Here is a 21,098-nt window from a genome sequence, read left to right on the forward strand (position 1 = left end):
AGCTCCAGCAGAAGCTCCAGCAGAAGCTCCAGCAGAAGCTCCAGCAGAAGCTCCAGCAGAGGCTCCACAAGAGGTTTCAAACGCGGCTCCAGTCGAAGCTCCAGTGGAGGCTCTACAACAGGCTCCAGAGGTGGCCCTAGAAGAGGCTCCAGACGAGGGTCCAGAGGAGGCTTCAGAGAGTCAAGAAATGGGGGAAAATGCTGAACCACCGGTCCCCATGGAAACAGAGGTGGTAGAAGAGCCAGTTGTAGAAGAGTTGGCTGTCATAGTGGAACCAGAGCCTGAACTAGAAGAGGTTGTTTCACAGGAGATTTTAGAAGAACCTCCCAGCTCACCTGCTGCCCTGCCGGTGCAACCCCCGCTTTCTCCTTCTCCACGCAGAGGGCAAAGAAGAGCTCGCAGCCGCAGTCCAGAACCACGCAGGACTAGGGCCCGTACAGCCAGGAGCCGCTCCCCTCTCAACTTGGATCAGCTGGATGGTCTTCCTAATCCACGTCATGCTCACAGCTCTCAAGGCCCCCACTCTGCCACGAATGTCCTCCCTGTGCCTCAAGTGGAGGGCAGTTCACGGACTCGACAACACGTTCTTTCCAGGCAAAGCACTGCTGACAGTGACGTTCAACCATCTAGGGCTGGCGCAGAACCGGTCCCAGAGGCCCAAAACATCGCATCTCAGGAAGGAGAAGCTGCTGGGGGGGAAGGGGGTGCAGCAGGGCGCCGTCCCCCTACTATTATGCTAGATCTACAGGTGCGTCGTGTGCGTCCAGGCGAATATCGCCAAAGAGACAGCATTGCTAGTCGTACCCGCTCGCGCTCCCAGAACTCCAACAACACATTTCTTTATGAGAGTGAGCGTGGTGGATTTCGTAGGACTTTCTCACGCTCTGAGCGTGCTGGTGTGAGGACCTACGTCAGCACAATCCGCATCCCTATCCGTAGAATCTCTGATGCAGGTTTGGGAGAAGCAACTTCAATGGCTCTCCAATCTATGATTCGGCAGATTATGACTGGTTTTGGTGAACTCGGCTACCTCATGGATTCAGACTCTGATTCGTCAGATTCAACCCGTGGAGCCAACACACCTGGGGATCTAGCTGAAACCCTCAACAACCCAGATACTACTCCTGCTGCTGCTGCTCCTACTGCTGATGTTGATGAACCACCTGTGGCAGCTGGAGTCAGAGCAAGGACAGCTGAGACTGATGTGGATGAGGGCCTCACCACTGGTCCACCTGCCTCTGGTGGCAGGGCTCGGCCTAGACCATCTATTAGCCTTGAGGAGCCTAGCTCACTGCCCTTCCTGCGGCTTGCCCACTTCTTCCTCCTAAATGATGATGACGAGGACCAGCCCCAAGGGCTGACCAAAGAGCAGATTGATAACCTTTCCATGCGCAACTTTGGTGAGAGTGATGCCTTGAAGACTTGCAGTGTCTGCATAACAGAGTATGCAGAAGGTAACAAGCTACGTAAGCTGCCCTGTTCTCATGAATACCATGTGCACTGCATCGATCGCTGGCTGTCTGAGAACTCCACTTGCCCCATCTGCCGCAGGGCTGTCTTGGTATCGGCCAACCGAGAGAGTGTGGTTTAGCTCATTAAAAAAAAATGCAGGTCTTTTGTCTCAACCTAAGTAATCTAATATCCCAGTCCAAGTCCAAAAGAGGCTTTGAGGAAAGTGTGTCTCCACTGTTCATCTTCATACCATTTGTGAGTTTGATCATATTGCAGTCACAGGTTTGATTTGGGGTGCTCCATACGGTGACATTGGGACATAATCAATCTTCAGTAAGACATTATTGCAGTCCAAAGCTAGGCACAAGCAATGCATGCTGTTTGAATCAACCTGTTGTGACCAAGCAGTTTTTTGCATTGCATCAAGCCTTGCTCACAAGCAGACCTCTATCTCATAAAGAATCCCCTGGTTATAAATGCTGCACACCTGCAGGTAGTTCAGGCACATGTGCTCTTTTGTATTAGCTCCTATATGGCGCCTTATGTACCAGAAGGTGGGTATTGGGACAGATCTTAGTTAAACCAGTTCAAAGTATTAGTTGTAAATAAGCTTGTAAAAATAATTTTGAATCATACTTTGTATCAGTGAATTGGTTTTGGATTGTAAATTATCTCATATGAAGATTAGAGTGGTGTTGGCCACAATTACTCTATCAGAGCATCCCTAAATAGGTTGTGTGGGTGTACACAGCAGAGTTATTGCTAGATTGTGGTGTCCAAAGGATGTAGGACATTAATTGGTTTTCCATTTCCAGTGTGACTTGAACTCTCCCTTTATGTTCACCTGAAAGAAACTGTTTTGAAGTGGCATATACCATGAAGATTCTGTGTGTGCTAAATTGTGTTAAAAAACAGAATGTTGTACAGGTATAAGGGAAAGATAAATCCAACAAGGTTAAGTTTATTTTGGAATCATAAAGCATCTTTATTTTCTTGACCATTAAAAATGATTGAGTGACCAGAAATTAGGGATGTCTCAATATTGGTAGTAGATATTGGGTTGATATCAAGTACTTAGCATGTGAATTTTCCCACCTCAAAAATACTATACTAACAGGCATGACATGTCAAAAAAAGTTGAATATAGTTGCATTTGTTTTTTTTCCCCATATGTAAAAGGTCATTTACGTTTTAATGTACAACAATTATTTCACAATTACTTTGTCCTGTCATCCATTAGCTTACTGGTCTTATTCTTTATTTTTCCACAAACTCATTGGGTTGTCTTTAATTACTGACTAATGAATTACGTTCTATAAGCTAGTATTGCATAGAATGAAAAGACCGGAAATTGACCTAAAATGAAATGTAGGCTTGTCTTCTAAAGATCTCTTTACCTGTAGGTACACCTCAATGTACAAGTGGCAACTTAAGTTATTAATCCAAAGGTTTGGGTGTCAGACATTTACAAAGTCTGAGAAAAAATTCACATCATTGTCCTTCTGTCTTGCTAAGGCTCCAGTAGAAAGTCAAGATACTCGCCCTCTGTACCCTGCTGCCTCATGAGCAGATGCTCCATATCAGTGTGCAATACATGCTAAAGTGAAAGTAGGGAAATACAAACCATGATATAAATGTATGCTGTTGTTAAAAAAAAAAACTTGTTAATGGCTAAAATCTTAAATGAAGACTTATTACCTTTTAAAAATGTGTTGAAGTTCATTTTATTTTATTTAGAAGTTCTGTAGGTTTTAATAGCACTGTTGATGAACAAAAACACTGGCAAAGGAAGAAAAAGGGCATCACTACCAATGCCATCCTGTCATGTGTCTTGTTTCACTTTTTGATGTCTTTGCCACAATTATTACTTCCCTTTGTGGGACATAAAGGTTTGAATGCAAGACGTTGTCATTGTTAAATACCATAAACATGTAAATGAAATGTATGTTCCCCTCTCTTAGGCCATGCTTTAGTTTTGGCCTTGTTCTGTGACCCACCCAGTGCAGTATGTTAACTGGGTGTTTAATGAAACTAACCGCTGAATTAAACAAGTTGTTATGCTTCAAAATGCATTGCAGGTATGCATTCTGTACAGTCCCTGTGCTTTTGGGTACTCCTATTCTGCATTCAGGTGCACACATTAGTTATCACTTATACCTTATATATTAAACATTACAAATATACTTTTATTTCCATGTTGTTGCTTTGATCTGACTGTTCATTGAGATGTTTTTAAATGTCATGTATTACACAGTCTTTTAAATTATGAGCGTGATTTAGGGTGTGAAGTAGAGGATGTGTTCCTATCCTACCAGTGTTAAAGATCACACCTGTATCACATTATACAAAATATGTGTAATCATTTGCCATTGAACTTGCACTTGGGGAAGAAGTGTCATTACTAGCACCTCCACTGGTTAATATGGATGAAAATCCCCATGAATTTCATACTGTCTGATAAATAACAAATGCCTTCATGAAGGTGACCTTTTACTAGAATAGCAAGTATTGACATGGTCTTAAACAAGAGTAACCACTACTTAATCCTACAGCTAATGGACCGTGAAGGAGTGTGTTTAAGGTTATTACTGCAGCACCAGGTACAGACACAGGCTGTTATTCAGTGCTATGGACAATGTTGTATTGCAGCTAATAGTTCACAGTTCACAGAGGTGGAAAAACAAGGAAGTACTGCTTTCAGACTACGACGAGGATGGCGCTTCGGGCAGTTGGGAGACGTTTGTGGCACGTCCAGAGGGACTGTTTGAAGGTAATGGCAGTGTCGTTATCTAAAGTGAGCGCTACATATACCCTTTATAGTCGCTAACAGTACTTTTTTTTTCTTAAGGACCGAAATTGTCCAATGTAGCGACAGTTTAGACTTCCCATTAGACAAACGAACTATGCCATCTGAACTACCGACTTGTAAAATGGGCTCATATGATAATTAACGTTAACGCTACACTCGACGATCTGTCTCAACGTTAGATATGTTAGTTATCGTTGCTAGGCTACATCAACGTGTTTTTTGCTGTTCGGCATAACTACAGTAGAAGTCCACCTTTCACATTATGTTTACAGGATGCAGCACAGTTTGGCCACTCCGCGGCGCTACTGTGACCAGGCGGCTCTCTGCACAGCATTTTTTATCCCAACACAGACATACATACTTGTGTAGTTATAATTCAAATCCAAGATTTTACGTTGATATTCACGATTCAGTAAATGCACAGACTTTTATTTTGAAAATAAATCAGATTAATTTACAGTCCATTGTTTTTGATAAAGGCATAATCTGTCATTTCTTCAAGTACAGCATTATTTGACGTTTTAATCACAATATTTCCATGCTTTGGGTATTTAATTTCCCCCCCACTGGATATTATTTATCACTACAGCAAAATGTATAAATCTAATTGGTAGGTGTGTTTAAAGTGAGTAAACAGTAAGCAACTGACCAAAATAAAATTAAGTGTAGGTACCGCCACTGTCTCAGTAAATAAATGTTAATTCAATTAAATTAAATTTTCAATTTTTATGTTGACTTAATATACTTAATATAGAAATGCATTAAACATATTCTGTTGGACGGCTCTTATTTGGACCCCTATAATGTCTATAATGTGATTATGCCCTCGGTGACATGTCCTATATGTCCCACACAAACATACTCTTTGTCCCACATTTGGTTTGTTGCAATCTGGTCACCCTAAGCAGTGCTGTATTGTATTATATAGTATTGTTGTTGTTTTTCTATCCCTAAAATGTATTTGTTCTATCACTTATAGACTGTCTCTATCCAAACACTTGGAGTTGTCAGATTCAAAACAACCTGTCCAATTGAAGTGAGCCATTTGGATCATTTGGTTCTAACAGTGAAAAGTGTGCCAGACACAGTCAACTTTTATACTTCAGTCCTTGGCATGGAAGTCATCACTTTCAAGGTATGAAAATGTGTTATTATTAGTTGTAGTATTGTGATTATTTACACGGGATCAGGAAAAGTAAAATACTCTTGTTCTTTTGGTTTGATAAACCATCCACTAGATGGCAGGCTTTGATTGTGTGTCAGCTAATAGCGCTGCTCTCCACTCAGTCACTCATGACAGACCTTGAGCTTTCAGACAAATCTCAACACCCACACATGCCATCTCTGCATTTTCAAGGGAAACCGTAAGGCTCTGGGATTCGGGCAGCAGAAGTTTAACCTTCACCAGCTGGGCCAGGAGTTTGATCCCAAAGCCAAGCATCCAATGTCAGGCTCTGCAGACTTGTGCCTCATCACCAAAACCCCTCTGGCCACAGTAGCTGAACATCTGAAGGTCTTTTGTCTTTCTTGAATTACTGATGTCAATCTTAATCTTGTAAAGTGACCTCTATTCACATTTTGTTACCCTTTTGGCATTAAGTCGCCACTGAAGCGCTCAGTTTCTGTTGTCTCGTCTGCAGGTCTGTGGAGTCGAGATAGAGGAGGGTCCAGTGGAGAGGACTGGAGCTGTGGGGGCCATCACCTCTCTTTACTTCAGAGATCCAGACCACAATCTCATCGAAGTGTCCAACTACAACCAGTCAGCAGAGGGATCTTCTTGAGACATCTTTGACCTTGTTTGCGCACGTAAAAGCATCCGATCACTGCACTAGCTCTGTCTGTTGGACCCGCTTTGCGCAATTAGCTATGAAGATTGAGACCAAAATTACTGTAATTCAAACAACACAGGCCCTCCTTTCAGACTAGGGTGGAGAACATCAGTTAGCCGTGCAGAGACCTGTGTAGTACTGCAGACCAGAGGCTGCTGTTTTAATTATGCGTAGAAAAGGCTAAAGAGCTATATGACCAAATGGGTACTTTTGAACAATGTTTTTACTGTGTGAAGAAAAACTGAATCAGTGTTTTTTCAGTGGAAAATAAAAAGGTTCTTACCTCTACTAAAGACTCTCTTATTTCTGTTTTTTGACATAAAGTAAACAGCTCTTTATAATATAATAACCTTTGTCATTATGTCTTCATATATTATAAAGTTAATAATTTTTATTTTGATTTATACTACTTACTGTACAGCACTCAAACTAGAGGCTCAGATAAGACTTGGAATAAGCAAGAGACTCCCTTTTTCACTTATTTACCTCATATACAGTACTCACTGAATATCTAGAATAAATTAATATATATATATATATATATATATATATATATATATATGTTGAGAGAGTTTGTCATGGTATAATATATATATATATATATATATGTTGAGAGAGAAACGATGCATAGTTATGCTTGTGGAGGAGTTTGCATGTGTTAGCATTAAATCAAGTAAACTGGAGAGTTTCCAGGAAGAATTTTTCAGTTATAATCACTGTATGAGCTGAATGGGATTATTGAGCTTGTCTTTGTGTAAATATGCAAATTCTGGCCTCTGTGTTCTCTATTTCTAGTATTTAATGTTTCTTAAAACTTCTGGGTGCTGGCAGACATCACACCCAGTGCAAAAACCTTACAGAGACAAAATAAGCTAGACCAAATATGAGGTCAATAAGGGCATTTTTTAAATAACCAGCTCCCCAATGGTGTTTCTTCAGTATGGAGTATCCACACCCTCAGCTCCCAATTCCCCATATTCGTTACTTTTCCTGAAATAAGACGCACAAAAGAGCTAAGAGATATGTTTCACTGTCCTCTATTAATTCAGCACATACATTTTCTCTGCGATTGTATGTAAAGAGTAAGGTGGGTTATAGAAGAAAGAGAGCGTCATTTCTCCAGTTACTGACTGTAAACCTTAACACTGGGGCTTACTGGCACCCATCAAATGCAACCTGTTGCCATTGTTGTATGGAAAATCCATCTATCGTCACAGCTATAGTATAGCTGTTGAAATCTAGACCAGGAATCCAGGAATGCTGGCTCGGGGAACATTCCCCTCCCTCTGGCCCAAATATATTATATATATAATCTAATCTGACCGGCAAGATTATTATTATTATTTTTTTATTAGTTGTTTCATGTCAATTTGATCAACTATAAACACAATTCTGCTTTAAAACGTTGTTGGTTTTTTGGCAAAGGTCAAAGGTGCCTATGACTGTTTGTTCTTTGGCTGCGGACAACAGATATGATATATATGATGATATATAAAAAATGTATAGAAACTGTTGTTTGCATTAAAAAGAAATTCAATGCTAGTAATGTAAATATCAGAATGTTGCATTTTCTTGTAGTACTTGAACGTTGCAGTAGCTCTCTCTCTCAGTGGTTTAGACTATACGTCTGAGGTTGCACTACTATTGTGTGGTCTTGTTTGCTTGTGAGTGGAGAGAATCGCATAACCGAACCTTGTTTTGGTTGAAGTCCCTTCCTTGTTTTTGAGTGTGTGCCAAAGGTTTCCTGGTTATAACAAGAGGATGTTTTAGCTGTGAGAAGATTGAGAGTAAGGTGGATTATCAATAGAGGAAAGAGAGCATAATTTCTCCAGTTATTGACTGTAAACCTTAACACTGGGGCTTACTGGCACCCATCAAACGCAACCTGTCCTGCCATTGTTGTATGGAAACTCCATCTATGTCACAGCTATACTATAGCCGTTGAAATCTAGACCAGGAATCTCAAACTGCCGGGTCAGAGGTCCCTCCATTCCCCTCCTTCTGGCCCGATTATATTATATTTTTAACATGTTAACAAGATGCAGATGATACTATTGTGTGGTCTTGTTTGCTTGTGGGTGGAGAGAATCTCAAAACTGAACACCTGTGATTCATCCTTATTGTTGTTGAAGGCCATACCTTGCTTTTGAGTCTGTCAGAATACAAACATTTTCTGGTTATGACAAGGGGATATTTATAGCTGTGAGAGGTGGATTATCAATAGAGGAAGAGCGGCCATTGTTTCTCCATTTCCTGATGGTGAACCTCAACACTGAGGCTTATTGTTGTATGGAAATTCCATCTGTCAGTTAGTGTAAGGGTAGAGATGAGGCACAGTTGCATCAGAGGTTTTACTACTATCACATGGTCTTGTTTGCTGTAGGAAGAGAGAATATAAACTGTTCACCTGTAATTCATCCCGATTGTGGTTTGACAAATTCTTGTATTTACAATGGAAATGTTTCCTATAGTATAAATCACTGCAATGCAGGGAGTGTCCAAAAGAAAACGTTCCCAGTATTGGAACATACAATTGGTATAGATAACGATCCTCAAAATGATTCCATTTAAACTTTTTCCCATTGTCTGGCTACTCAGAAAGTCCCTGCAGTTATTTATTGCTTATTTGTAGTGTTTCACAGTACCAATATTTCCTTATTGCTGTAGTCACAGGAGATATTCTTATTTTACTGCTGTACAGTGACAACAGTTCCTTCTCCTAAAATGCCAAATCATTTAGTCATTAGTCAAAGTGGTATCGATGACAGTGTTATTCTTTTTATACTTGTGACTTTGCCTTTGTTGCTTTAGTATTTACCACATAAGGAAATGTCAACCAAAGCAATAACTTTAAATTTATGTGCTTTTCTTTCATTTACGGTAGCTGTGTGCACCGTTTTTCATGACATTTGAGATAATATATTGCCTAAAAATCTGTAAACCATCCTGTGGAGCCTACATCCTATTTTTCTTAACAAATTGTTCTCCAACTGCCTTCATCGTTCTGAAAACATAACACAACAAATGTTGATTAATTGTCACTTTTGCCACCTAAAAAGAGACAAAAATAGCTGAGGTTGACTCCTCATTAAAAACTTTGTTAGAGTCCAAAAAATAGTTAGCAAGAAAGCTTGTACACACATGACAACAAGCCCCCGTGACAACAGAGTGGACCCATATATGGTGATATGTGCCTAGTAACAGAACGTTTGCTTCTTTTTTCTAGTATGAGAGACAGAGGGGTAATGAGACAGTAAAGTTTAAGTTATTTAAAAAAACTCAAAAGATTCAGGGCTTCTAAGAAAAAAATGTGGAGCCCCAGAAGCTACCACCCCTCACCCATAACTTAGACAGTGTGTTCAGATGACACTTATAATTGATGTCATTTCCTCCATTGGTGATCTGTATTCATCTAGTTCCATTATAAATAAATGATCATTGCAGCTGAGTACGCTCTAAAGAAAATTTGTTCCTAATTTTTAAACCTCTAAAAATACATATACCTTTGAACTATCAGCTGTTGAGGGAACTTGGGCCAAAATGTTTCGCTTTAAGAAGAACCATACACATTTGCCTTTGTTCATTTAACTGATACCAGGTCTGTGAGAGCTGAGAACTGAGAACATTGTGTTGACCTTTTTTGTTTGTCTAAAACCTGTGGATAGAGCCGATCAATTCCTGCTTTACCCAATCCCAAGCTTTTCCAACAAAGCACAATAGTTGTTAATGTTCACTTAAAAGTTTATAGTTTCATCTGTAGATGTGTAGCTCTAACAACAATTAAATTGTGTGTTTTTTATTTCAAAACGTTGTGTCGCAGAACTGTACTTAAAGTTTTATACATCCCAAAGATTTCCATAGAATAGTGAAGCTATCAGGTTGAATTACAGAGAAAAGTGCATAAAATATTGCACAACATTCTCTCTATAAAATGAGACTAAGATTAATTATTAATTATTTCAGTTACTTCCCTAGATTGTCATTGTTTTCCTCTGAACCTCCAGTTGTGTGGCTGCTGTTAGACTTTGCCTGTTTATATTTGGAAAGACCCACAACTTGTTTGACTTAATAATAGACTCATTTCCTTCTTCTTTAGTACTTAATTAACTTTTATTAACACTTTGCACAGCACTTCTTTTTGGATTCCACACACATAGGCCTGCCCAGACAGGGCTAAGACGTGTTTGTTTTCTTTCTGCCCCATGCTGGACTGAAATGGGCAGGTGCAATTCAGGCGTCCACTTCCTCCTTTGCACTTGTTGCCACACATTAACTTAAGGACTACATATTGGAATGAGAAAAACAGCTATTTTTCCCCATCACTGCTCCACATTTAAAACTTGGCTGCTCAGTTTTGTTAGCACTACCGTTGGGGTAAAAAAAAGCTCCTTTTACTGGTGCAACTTTTTTGTACTCAAATTTCCTGCTTCTTTCAGTTGAAGGACGCAATAATGTTTGTCCTTTCTCATGAAAACTAGACCCCAGACAGACACCTGGTTTAAATGATTAACTGGCACTGATGAACCTAATGACAGACTAATGTGCTGTACTTGGTGACCTTATTAGGCACTAAGTTGCATACAAATACAGCATCTGCAGCTCAGCAGCTCTTACACTTTGTGCTGCTTTATTTTTACACACACTCACTTACACACTCACAGTTTGTTTTTGAGTAGTTTTATTAAAACCAAAATACACACAAAATTTGTGACATTTTCTGCATCAAGCATTTACATCGGCACGAAAAACACAGTACAGTACTTTGCACTACTCATATCTATATGTAAAATGTTGATATTTGAACATATTTAGATCAGTAGATAAATATTCCTTCATTTTCCCTTTGCAATGTAACTAGATCACATTATACAACTTATATTTATTTTCTAATAAAACAAAATAATATAGAAATAGAATAATACAATAAAATAATTTTGTACATTTTGTATTGTACATAAGATAAATATGTCCTGACATGGCTCAACTGATATTTCATTACGTGTCAGTACTGATAAAAGAGACATAATTGTGTATAGTGTAGTGGCGTATTGCTGCTTTTTTATGTAACATCTTTGTAATGTATGTTTTCCAGAATTTATTTGGATAAATGTGACATTTTAAATACATTTTACTGCAAATGTTTAGATAAAATGTATATAGTAGTGTATTTATGTACAATGAGTTCTGTTTTGCTGTTATTGTATGTGTCTGTGAGTGTTCATTGCAGCTGTGAGAGAAGGTCCCTGCAGTCCCTGAGTCTGTCCAGCTCTTCCACCACATCAATCAGCCTCTCAACCTTCTCTGAGGGAAGCACCTCTCCTGCGTTGTTTCTGAACTTTTTCCTCAGGCTTTCATTGGTCAGTGGGTTGCGCCAGTGACCGTAGAAGGTGTCACAGCGTCCCTTCACAGTGTCTCCCCCTACAAGTGACACCTGGACTTCGCCGTACATGCGGTTGAAATTAGCCGGGTTGTCCTGGGGATGCTCCATGCGAACACGGCTTAGCAGAGCGAGCAGGTCAGGGCGCATCATGGCAGCTGGGGTAAAGGACTGCACAGTCACCTCGCCATCCAGAAGAGCGCTGCAAGCATTGAACTGGAAGGAGTGGCGTGCCTCATGCTCAGAGTCGGGGAAAGGCCTATTGATGTACTTTGATTTGGGGACTCTGAGCAGGATGTCTTGGACTTGATCTGGGTAGACAGTGCCAGGCCCAAACCCTACAAGAATCTTATGGACCGAGGCTGCAGCATCTGCCACCCAGTGCATCCCCAGATGGGCAGGGAAGCGCTTGAACCCCATGTCCTGCTCCTCTAGCAGGAACATATGGCCATCATCATTGGGTGACTCTATAGGCTGCGGCACATAGTCTTCATAAAAAGCACTGAAGCCAGCTACCCCAGCGACAGCATCCAGGACTAGAGGACTCGCTTCTAGGCCTCGGGAGGCCAGCAGAGCAGCCTCCAGACCCAAACGTGAGGCATTACCAATGTGGAGGGGTTTAGACTGAGTGGCAGCATTAGCCATTGGGGCTCCAGATAAAGAAGCAGCTATAGCTAAGGCATGACTGCACTGGGAGTGATCCAAAGACAAGAGGCGAGCACAAGCGGCTGCACTTCCCATGGTCCCCACCACACTGGGAGGGTGAAACCTGGAGATGAGGCAGACAGAAAGAGAAAGAGAGACTTTGGTCAGGTGTTTTGGAACAATTTAACCTTGTGACTTCATGGTTAAAGCAGCAACTCGTGTGTGTACCGTAAAGGTGTCTCCTTGTACAAACAGTGACTCTATTACGTGACTCTCCACATGCAGAGACAGATTATTTCAGGGGTGTTTTTTTCAGTCTGTCTGTCCAATACTGAAATGACTAGTCATTTTTTTTTGTCATTTCAGTACTTTATAAACAAGCAAATAAAGTGGTGGGTCATTTCCCTTGGTGTAAATGGAGTCCTTTGTGATATTTACCTCCACATGGCTAATTGTGCACTAACCACAGAGCCACTCAGAGACAACATAATAACACGCCTTTCACAGCTCATTGACACTACCAAGAGACTGCACATTACACTGCACCGGCCTCTTTGTAAACCACATTGCAGTGATCAGCAGAGTCAAATATGGATCATTTTAGGCTTGTGTGGATACCTGTTCTCCACAACTCTTCAGCAAGGGGCTAGCTTTATATTTGTTAAGTGATCACTTAGGGAGACCCAGTAAAGTGCAAAAGCACTGCAATGTTGCTATTACTCTATAAATGACGTCTAATTTGACATGTGCTCTTAGGCACTCACCTCTTGGGGATGTTGTGGGCCTCATTAGAGAACCTCATCAGCCGGCCCTGGATCTCAATGCCAACGTTGAATGCCAACAGGAAGTCTAGGCCGCTAGGTTTGCTGTTAGGAGGCATCATGTCACTGAGTGCTAACACAGCAGGAAGTACTGCTCCTGAGGGATGAGTTGCTGGGTGCCATGTATCATCAAAGTCCATGGAGTGAGTCTGCAGCAAAAAAAAAACAAACAAACAAAAAACAGTCAAATGATTGTTATGTTGCTGTGCTTCATGAAACAACACAGTAGTTAGCTGTAAACTAATTTTATAATTAGGTGCAATTTAGCTCTCTTCACTCATCCCATTTGTCAATTAGAAAACCCCTTTAATTGCCATAACAGGCTTCAACCACTGGAAGCAAATGTAGGCTGCAGAAATGAACTTGACATCCTGATAGCTTTTTTAGACATTCTGCAGACATTAAGTTGGAAATTTCCACAGTCAGTTCATTGAACACCCCTCCCCTGTGGTTGTACGCCCAGACACAGTAAAAAATAGCTGTAGTTTGTTTGTGGCAATGGGTTTAGTGAGTCTGAATTTGTTTGGTGTTTTGGGGACAATGGTGACCCATCCTTTCCACCTATTTATACTCACCGCCACTCCATTGACGAAAGCTGCTAGTGTTGGGGAAAGTCTTGTGCCCCTGCGTCCGTACACAGAGCTGATGTCATCAGAAGCATACATGTGCTGAAAGAGACGGATAAACACAGGGCACTTTACTTAAAAAAAAATTCTGGCATATCACTCTTCAGTTGACAGCTGAAATATGTTTCTTTGTAAGTCAAACACTTTGGAGAAAAAGGTCACCAGATAGAAAAAACCTGCCTGTTCTATGAAGAAACTGAATATAATAACCTGTAATTTTTTTCACTCATCTGTCCGCACACCGCCATTGCACAGACTTACAACTACTGTTTGTATAAGGTCAAGCAATTGCTTTCATCTGTCTCATTGCCTCATATCAGATATGACCTAAGAGCATATTTTTTTTCTTTCCCCTGTGCCTCACCTGGCAGTGCTGCAGAGCCAATTCAAACACGTCTGTTGTGCTGCCAATCAGACCAACTCCGATGCTGTCCAACACCATTCTTTTGCTGCGGTGGAGTACCATAGAAGACAAGTGCTGAGGCTTTACTTCACTGATGAACTTCCCAAAGCTGGCTGTGACTGTGTCCTCAGGGGCCGGGTGTTTCAAGACTGCAAGGGGAAACAGCAAAAAGTGAGAAGAAAGAAGGAAAGAGTAGAGAAGTATTTTTTTTACACATAAAAATTATGAATCTTCTTGTGTTTAGAAGTGGATGGAGCTAAATTGAAAAGTTAAGTTTACCTTCCACTGCAGACTTATGCAGCCCTCTGACAGCCCAGACTGGTCTAATGGTTTTCTGTAGGACAAAAAAGTATAGAATATCTTTACTGACACTAAACCACTGAGCGTGAACACATGTAGTGATTTTCTGCCTTTTCTTTATCAGACTCAAATCTAATTAAATGCCTTTTAGGACAATGGCATCACTATAATGAATATAACTCCTGCCTCTTTTGAAAGATCTATTGTGCTGATGAGGTGGTTCTGTAACAGGTGTGGTACAGTGTGTGTAATCTGCTCAACATTTAACAAGAGCTCTGTTAAATTCTCTTCTACCGTGTACTACTGTACAAAAAACACCTACACAGTGCAAAGTATATTATATACTAATTTTAGAGTTTTGTACTAGATGAAGTCAAACAGTTTTAAGCATACTCAGAAATCTGCTTGACTTATGTAAGTATGAAAAAGATTTATGCTCTTTATTACAGTCTGGGGTGTATAGATCCCCATTCATCTAACAGAAATAGGCCTCCTAAAAATATCTTGAAATCTTTACCTGTAATGTGGAGATCATGGTGTAAGTCAGTTGTTTCTCTCGTTGCTCTTCTCTTCTCTTTCTGTTTGATGCGGTAGGTTTGCAGTCAACAGGTTGTGGAAGATGCTGATGCTTTTTGGATTGAGAGAATGTCTTCCTTATATAGTAGCTCCCGACAGAGGCCTGGGAGGAACAGGGAAGCACAGCTACAGCTATAACAAAAACATATCAGTTTAAGGAGGAATTTCCATAGTGGTCATTACCGTCATCGTCATAACCAGCATCACTTTACTCAGAAGAAGAAAATGTGGGAGTGGCAGTGTATTATCCAAGGTGACCAATGATGTCACCTATCAGGTTGCAGACTGTAGTGGGGGAATTTTCTTGAACTCCTCCTACGCCCCCTAAAGCCTTATTTATGACAAATTTTCATCCCTGCTTCAGAATAACTCCAGTTCTGTCTGAGCATCTTCCCCGGTAAGACTTTATTTTAATTTGCTTTATTACTTGGTAGCACATTATTACATGATATAACTTTAAAAATGCTACATAATGAATTGATGGTGATAACATACTTTTCATATGGGCTAACATATCTACAGTTAGTTGAAAGATGCTCAATGGCAGAACAAAAAATATTACAATGTAAAGTTTTTTTTTTTATTTAACAGAGATTACCGAAATTACCACTATGAAAATGTATAACATGATAAAATCAAAAACAGTGCTTGTCTTTTGGGTAAATGTCAGTAAATAGCATTCTTAGTTAGGGATAAAATGCTTACTAATGAAAACACTTTCATGAATAAGCTGCTGTCTAGTTATAGAGCTGGAAAGTTGAATACAGCTACTCTTCTATGTCTTTGTGTCAGCCCACTTACGACTGGGCAGGGCCACAGACTCTCAGGTTTCTGCACATGTTTAGGGAGATAAGACAGAAAGGTGCATGTGAGAGTAGAATTGTGTTGATCTACATAATCACTCATGCAGACCATTTTTCTCAAATCAAACAATCCTTTTTGTTGACTCTTGGTGTGTTTACTCTTCATTCATAGCTAGATAAGTACTGTGTTGATCCCTCTGGAAATCTTCCATCCATCTGATCAGAATCAGAGCTGATAAGAAAAACTAAATAGCAATATACACTTCTGTGAGTACAAAGCAAAAGCAAAGCAACTGTTATTTCTTACTATTGCATTTGTAATATAATTTAGATGTAATAATAAAGGTTTCAGTAGTCTTGAAATGTGTGGTTTAGGTACGATGAAAGCGCTTGAATTTTACTGTACAAATCTTTACAGACCCTATTTATGGTATATTTATGTTCTTTAAAGGAATTATAATTCATTTTTAGCCCTGTTTTTATTTATTTATTTTGTACAGTGCTTTACAAATAAGGTATTAAGACCATTTTGCTCTGTGACTTGTTTGATGTTTTAAGAGAGTGAAGCTGTGCTTTCCAACTGCAAACAGTGACCTCTCTCTCTCTCTCTCTCTGAATATAACCTGGATGATTACATTCATACTTTAGCAACACAATGATATTTGTCATTTTATTCCACTATAAAACATTTATTCTTACAATAACACAACCAACATTCAGACAGTATTCTAAATTTGTCTTTTAGATGATTTCTGCATTTATTACAAAATGTACATATGTGCATGTATATACATTCATGTATATGTTGTCTGTGTCATTTGTCTCATTGTTTCAGTTTGAAACTGCAGTTTGACAACATAGACACTATGGCAACATCAGATGGGTTTCCAGCCAGTTTCTATGGTGAACCAGGAGTGTTGGGCATGTTATCCAATGGGATCAGTGCATTCCTCGTACTTCTACAGAACTTCAGTACGGCACACACTGGCAGTGAACCAGTAGGAGTGGAGAACATACTTGCAGGTAAAACTTAAAGAAAATCTGCTAAAATAATATAATAAAAGGTAATATAATTTGTCTTTGTAATTTGGATTCCATGTTTTCTTTATAGGTGTTCATCTCATCTTGATTGGTGGTATTTGCCAACTGGTGGCCGGACTGCTTTCCTTTAGAAAATACGATCATCTGAGTGGCACTGCTTTCATTGCCTATGCTGCTCTGTGGGGCAGTTACGGTGCCACCCGAATCTACTTTGGTGCCTTTGCTGAAACTCCTACAACAGCATCTTTGCCAGATTTGATGATGACCAATTTGTCCCTGTCCACTGACGTGACAAGCAACATATCCTCAAATTCCACCACAGAGACCCTGTCCATAAAAGAGTCAGCGATCGCTGGTCTGGTCCCCTATATCCTCTTGTCCTTTCTCCTAGCCTTCTGCTCTGCCACAGTCAACTACATCATGCCTTTTGTCTTTGGTGCCATCACAGCAACCTTAATTTTTGAAGCAGTGGGTCTGGTAGCAAGCTCTTGGGCTCTTGTGGTCGCTGGAGTTCTGGAGTTGCTCATTCTGATTTTTGCCATCTACGGTTCAGCTGCATTGCTCCTCAAAGGTCTGACACAACGTCTAGTCCTCAAAGGCTTTGGCACCCCTCTCTTTAATGTTCTTTTGCTGGGGACCACCAACTCAGCAAGTGCCCAGAGCATTGGCCAAGAGAAGAAGAAAAACACAAAATACGCAGAGCCCATGGCCTTGGGTTTCTTCTGTGACACTGTTGCTCCCTTCATCTTTGCTTTCTACAGCTTTGGGTACATGAATTCCTTTGTTGTAGGAGCTGCATGGGTCTCAATCATCACAGTTGCCCAGCTGTTCTCCAGCTACTACGCCCATCTGCGCCAGGATTGCTACCACACCACTAAGTTTGGTCTTCATGCCACATATTGGTTGATCAAGGCTTGGGATGAGTTTGTGGTATCTGCTCTGGTTGTGGAGGACATTAAAGTATTCTCAGCGAGGGAAACAATGGTGGGAGATTGGTTCTTTGTGATAGCAGGCTTTGTGCTCTGTGTGGGAAGCCTGAACACAGATGTCCTGGAACTGGTCCACAACATGCTGTTTGTCCTGCTCACAGTCTCAACAATCCCGCAGATCCCTCTCCAAGGATACTACATCTTCTTTGGTGTAGCTTGCTCCCTGTTCACCGCAGCCTCCCTGTATGGAACCTTCTCACGTCTTATCAACACCATAGCAGAGAAGTCTCTAATCCCTGTAGGACCTCAGCCCATCTCCACTGACCAGTTGAAGAAGGGTTTGAGATGCTGCAGGGCTAAGGAGGGAGACGAGGAGGCACTGCCTCAGACTGACCAGGCCTCAGATGCTCTGTTCTACCTTTCAAATGGGGTTGCAGCTCTCTCAGCTCTTCATGCAAGGGTATCCAGTACAAATCTTGCGTTCCTTCATCTGACTGTCCCTTGGGTCCTCATCTCTGGGGCCATCATCCAGGCCTATGTCAGCCGGCTACAAGTCACAGGAGGTGGTCGTTTCGGCTCAGTCATCTCATCCATATATGTAGCAGTATGGGCAACGTGGACCTGGTTTAGGTTTGCAGGTATGTCAGTACAAACATGTTTAAATGGAGACTTGCTCTGACTGAATTACACAAAATTCTGATCCCAAGTTTTTTTCTTCTAGGTAACCTGCTCCAGTTTTCCACAGAGGCAGCCTATGGTTTTACAGCAGGAGCCATTGCTCTCCTGGTTATAAATGCTTTCCTTATGCTGATTGGTAAGGTTAACAAGACAATTGGTTTAAAGAATAACTAATTAATTAAATTGTTTGTTTCTGAGCTTGTTTTCATTCTCCGTTGTTTATGTCAGCTGCCTATAGGAACCTGGTTTTGCTGTTTCTAACAGCAGTCATGGAGGTTGTTCTGGTCTGTCTCCTGCTTTCCACTCTACAGCGACTTCCATATGAACTAGAAAGTAAGTACAGAGTAGACAAAGCCTCATTCTGAACACATTGTTAAGGTTTTTAAATGGGTTTAAATTAAAGTCACATCTATTAAAAAATCCATCCACTTACTGAAACATTATGACAACCTTTTCTTCACAGTGGCCATGCTTGCAGTCTTTTCAGCAATTTGCATATATGGAGCTCTGGCATCACTGGTGAACTGCATCTTCTCACAGAGAGTGCTGCCTATGGGCCCTCCATTGATAAAGGTAACCAATTAAGAAACTCCTTTTGCATTCCTCTGCTAATTCTGTAGCAGTCTGTCATACTATATCCTGATCATTTTATTAAAATGTCCCTCTGTGGTCTGTCACAGGAAGCAGCAGAGCGGGAGTCTGCTCCAGATCTTCCCTGTCCTGTGGCTAATTCACGACTCACCAGTAGTCTCCTAAAGATTGCTGGACTTCTGGAGGAAGGAGGAGTATGTGGTATTCCTACAGACACTGTGTATGCCCTGGCTGCATCCTGCAAGAATCCTCAAGCTATAGAGAAAATCTACAATATCAAAGTAAGTATGAAAAATAAGCTGGAAGTGTAATTTGAGACGGATCATTAAATTAAATTTCAATATTTTGTATTTAATGTGAAACTCATCAGCCTGTTATCTGTGATCTCATCCAGGACAGACCAGCAGAGAAACCCATCTGTATTTGCATCTCTAATGTGGAGCAGCTGGTGGCAACCAAGCCTCCCTTCAGTCCTCTACTCTGGGAGTTTATGAGGAATGTGTATCCAGGAGGTATCAGCTGCATCGTCAGCAAAGGAGACTGGCTGTTCAAACTAGGTAAATATCACTGTAAATGCTGTGATTAAAGATTTTCAGCTTATATAATAAACATCAGTGATCAATATTCAACTCACCTTTCAATTTATCTTGTTATCTTTATCTTGTGTAGGAGTAGGACCAGCTTATGACCGTGTTGGTACCAAGGACAGCATCATGATTCGTGTGCCTGACCACACAGTTACAGGCCACCTTTGTAACATCACTGGACCCCTTGCTATCACCTCAGCCAATCCCAGTGGAGAGCCAGACAGCACCCACCACAGCATGGTCATCAAGTAAGTGTCTCTTCACAGAATGTACTGTACTGGGTGGCAACTACATGCACATTCATTCACCCATCCTCTCCTGTCGTTTTCTTTTTCCCACAGTCGACTGGGACACAAGATCCAAGGGGTTCTGTGTGATGGGGACTCAAATGAAGTTGTTGCTTCCACCGTGGTCAACTGCCTGAAGATTGATGAAGGTAAAATGCCAAAATATTCCCACTACATTCTCGCTTTTTTGTGGGTTTTAACTGGCACTTTCTAACTCAAGTGTGTCATACTCTTTTCATAGGGACCATCACCATTGTGAGGGAAGGCTGTGTTCCTGCAGTGAAAGTCCAACAGATCTTTGATAGAGTGAAAAGCACTATGGTGTGATTCTCTCATACCTAATCTCTCACCTTCAGAGAGCCTCTTCATGCCTTGTTCGCTACAAGATCGGCTTCTCCAGGTCCCCCATTTCCTATCACCAATGCAGGGACACTTTATGAAAAATTTGTGGAAGAGTGAATGAAAGTATTCTTGGCTGTATATTATGTTTTTGGCAAATGTTACAATGTTACAATAAAGCGACCATTTTTCTCAGTTTTTCATGTGTATGACCCTGGCTTACTTAAAATAATGATTATGAAATGACTGTTTTGAATTTTTTATATTTCTATGAATATGTATTTATACATTTAATATATATACTGTACGTTGACATGAATGTCACACTTATAATATAATTAAATTTTAATGGTGGAGCAAAAAACTTTTCGCCTGTTACTGTATGTATTAATGCTCACTGTTCTTGTGCTGAATAAATCTTTGAACATAAACAATGAATTTGATGGATGTTTTTTAAAGTCTGTGTCCTAAAAGCAAAATAATGATGACACCACTAATATAAGTTTGAATTTAAAAAATATATATTTAGAATATATATTTAGAGCATTTCTGCCTATATTCAGTATAACTGACAATTTAGAGATGTCAGGAATCTGAGAAATAAATGGGCCAAATGGGATGCACCAAAAGTCCCCAGCTAGAATTGAACAAAGGTATAGTGGTCAGTACACAGCATCTCAATCTCTACTTTAACTGACGTATTGAGGAGAAAACCGAGTTCAACAAATAGGCTTTAAAGATTAAACTAAACAAGACAATTGAAATCTAAAGACATGGTGCCCATACTACACAGCATACAGACACAGAAATAGACCCTTTTCACAGCCACCATATTGACATGAAATAGTCACAGTGGTTACCAATGATACTAATTAAGGTTCTTTTCCATTTAGCAGAGCCTATCTAGTGAGCTAACATGCACAATAGCAGCACCCTGACTTTAAAACACAACTTTTATGAGTGAAGCTGTAGTACTCAGGTACAGTGTTAGTTAGCACTAAAGAC

General features: G+C 40.5%; 4 protein-coding genes across 5 annotated transcripts in view; 3 read left to right on the top strand and 1 right to left on the bottom strand.

Annotated features, from left to right (window-relative positions):
• Nucleotides 1–3,520, top strand: part of rlim (ring finger protein, LIM domain interacting) — a 6,949-nt gene extending 3,429 nt beyond the window's left edge. For both annotated transcript variants that reach the window (XM_035668908.1, XM_035668909.1), the window contains exon 5: nucleotides 1–3,520. In XM_035668908.1, the coding sequence (XP_035524801.1) occupies nucleotides 1–1,591 (1,591 nt within the window). In that variant the 3' untranslated portion in view covers nucleotides 1,592–3,520.
• Nucleotides 3,521–3,893: 373 nt separating this feature from the next.
• glod5 (glyoxalase domain containing 5) lies at nucleotides 3,894–6,372 on the top strand. The gene is made up of 4 exons (XM_035668949.1): nucleotides 3,894–4,222; nucleotides 5,241–5,396; nucleotides 5,619–5,774; nucleotides 5,902–6,372. The coding sequence occupies exons 1-4, from the start codon at nucleotides 4,166–4,168 to the stop codon at nucleotides 6,040–6,042; spliced, it is 510 nt and encodes a 169-aa protein (XP_035524842.1). The 5' UTR covers nucleotides 3,894–4,165; the 3' UTR covers nucleotides 6,043–6,372.
• Nucleotides 6,373–10,760: 4,388 nt separating this feature from the next.
• Nucleotides 10,761–14,889, bottom strand: irg1l (immunoresponsive gene 1, like). Its single transcript, XM_035668814.1, has 6 exons — nucleotides 14,780–14,889; nucleotides 14,242–14,296; nucleotides 13,924–14,111; nucleotides 13,509–13,601; nucleotides 12,877–13,082; nucleotides 10,761–12,236 (listed from the first exon to the last, which is right to left on the bottom strand). Exons 1-6 carry the CDS (start codon nucleotides 14,795–14,797, stop codon nucleotides 11,309–11,311), a joined length of 1,488 nt encoding a protein of 495 aa, XP_035524707.1. The 5' UTR covers nucleotides 14,798–14,889; the 3' UTR covers nucleotides 10,761–11,308.
• A 1,596-nt stretch (nucleotides 14,890–16,485) lies between these two features.
• Nucleotides 16,486–20,518, top strand: si:ch211-153b23.3. The gene is made up of 10 exons (XM_035668824.1): nucleotides 16,486–16,664; nucleotides 16,753–18,249; nucleotides 18,333–18,425; nucleotides 18,518–18,622; nucleotides 18,753–18,862; nucleotides 18,970–19,161; nucleotides 19,275–19,437; nucleotides 19,550–19,715; nucleotides 19,809–19,903; nucleotides 19,996–20,518. The coding sequence occupies exons 1-10, from the start codon at nucleotides 16,508–16,510 to the stop codon at nucleotides 20,079–20,081; spliced, it is 2,664 nt and encodes an 887-aa protein (XP_035524717.1). The 5' UTR covers nucleotides 16,486–16,507; the 3' UTR covers nucleotides 20,082–20,518.
• Nucleotides 20,519–21,098: the final 580 nt, after the last annotated feature.

This window comes from Morone saxatilis, unplaced genomic scaffold (assembly GCF_004916995.1).
Source record: "Morone saxatilis isolate NCDOM2014 unplaced genomic scaffold, NCSU_SB_2.0 Contig22, whole genome shotgun sequence".
NCBI lineage: Eukaryota > Metazoa > Chordata > Actinopteri > Moronidae > Morone > Morone saxatilis.

Bases quoted from the DNA above. Each gene is read 5' to 3' on its own strand.
- glod5 (XM_035668949.1), top strand. From the start codon at position 4,166: ATGGCGCTTCGGGCAGTTGGGAGACGTTTGTGGCACGTCCAGAGGGAC. The intron at 5,397-5,618 runs GTATGAAAATGT...TGCATTTTCAAG, and splicing joins TGGAAGTCATCACTTTCAAG to GGAAACCGTAAGGCTCTGGG. The intron at 5,775-5,901 runs GTCTTTTGTCTT...TCTCGTCTGCAG, and splicing joins CAGTAGCTGAACATCTGAAG to GTCTGTGGAGTCGAGATAGA.
- si:ch211-153b23.3 (XM_035668824.1), top strand. From the start codon at position 16,508: ATGGCAACATCAGATGGGTTTCCAGCCAGTTTCTATGGTGAACCAGGA. The intron at 19,162-19,274 runs GTAAGTATGAAA...GATCTCATCCAG, and splicing joins AGAAAATCTACAATATCAAA to GACAGACCAGCAGAGAAACC. The intron at 19,904-19,995 runs GTAAAATGCCAA...CTCTTTTCATAG, and splicing joins CTGCCTGAAGATTGATGAAG to GGACCATCACCATTGTGAGG.
- irg1l (XM_035668814.1), bottom strand. The intron at 14,112-14,241 runs GTAAACTTAACT...TTCCCCTTGCAG, and splicing joins GCATAAGTCTGCAGTGGAAG to TCTTGAAACACCCGGCCCCT. The intron at 13,602-13,923 runs GTGAGGCACAGG...CGTCTCTTTCAG, and splicing joins TGGCTCTGCAGCACTGCCAG to CACATGTATGCTTCTGATGA.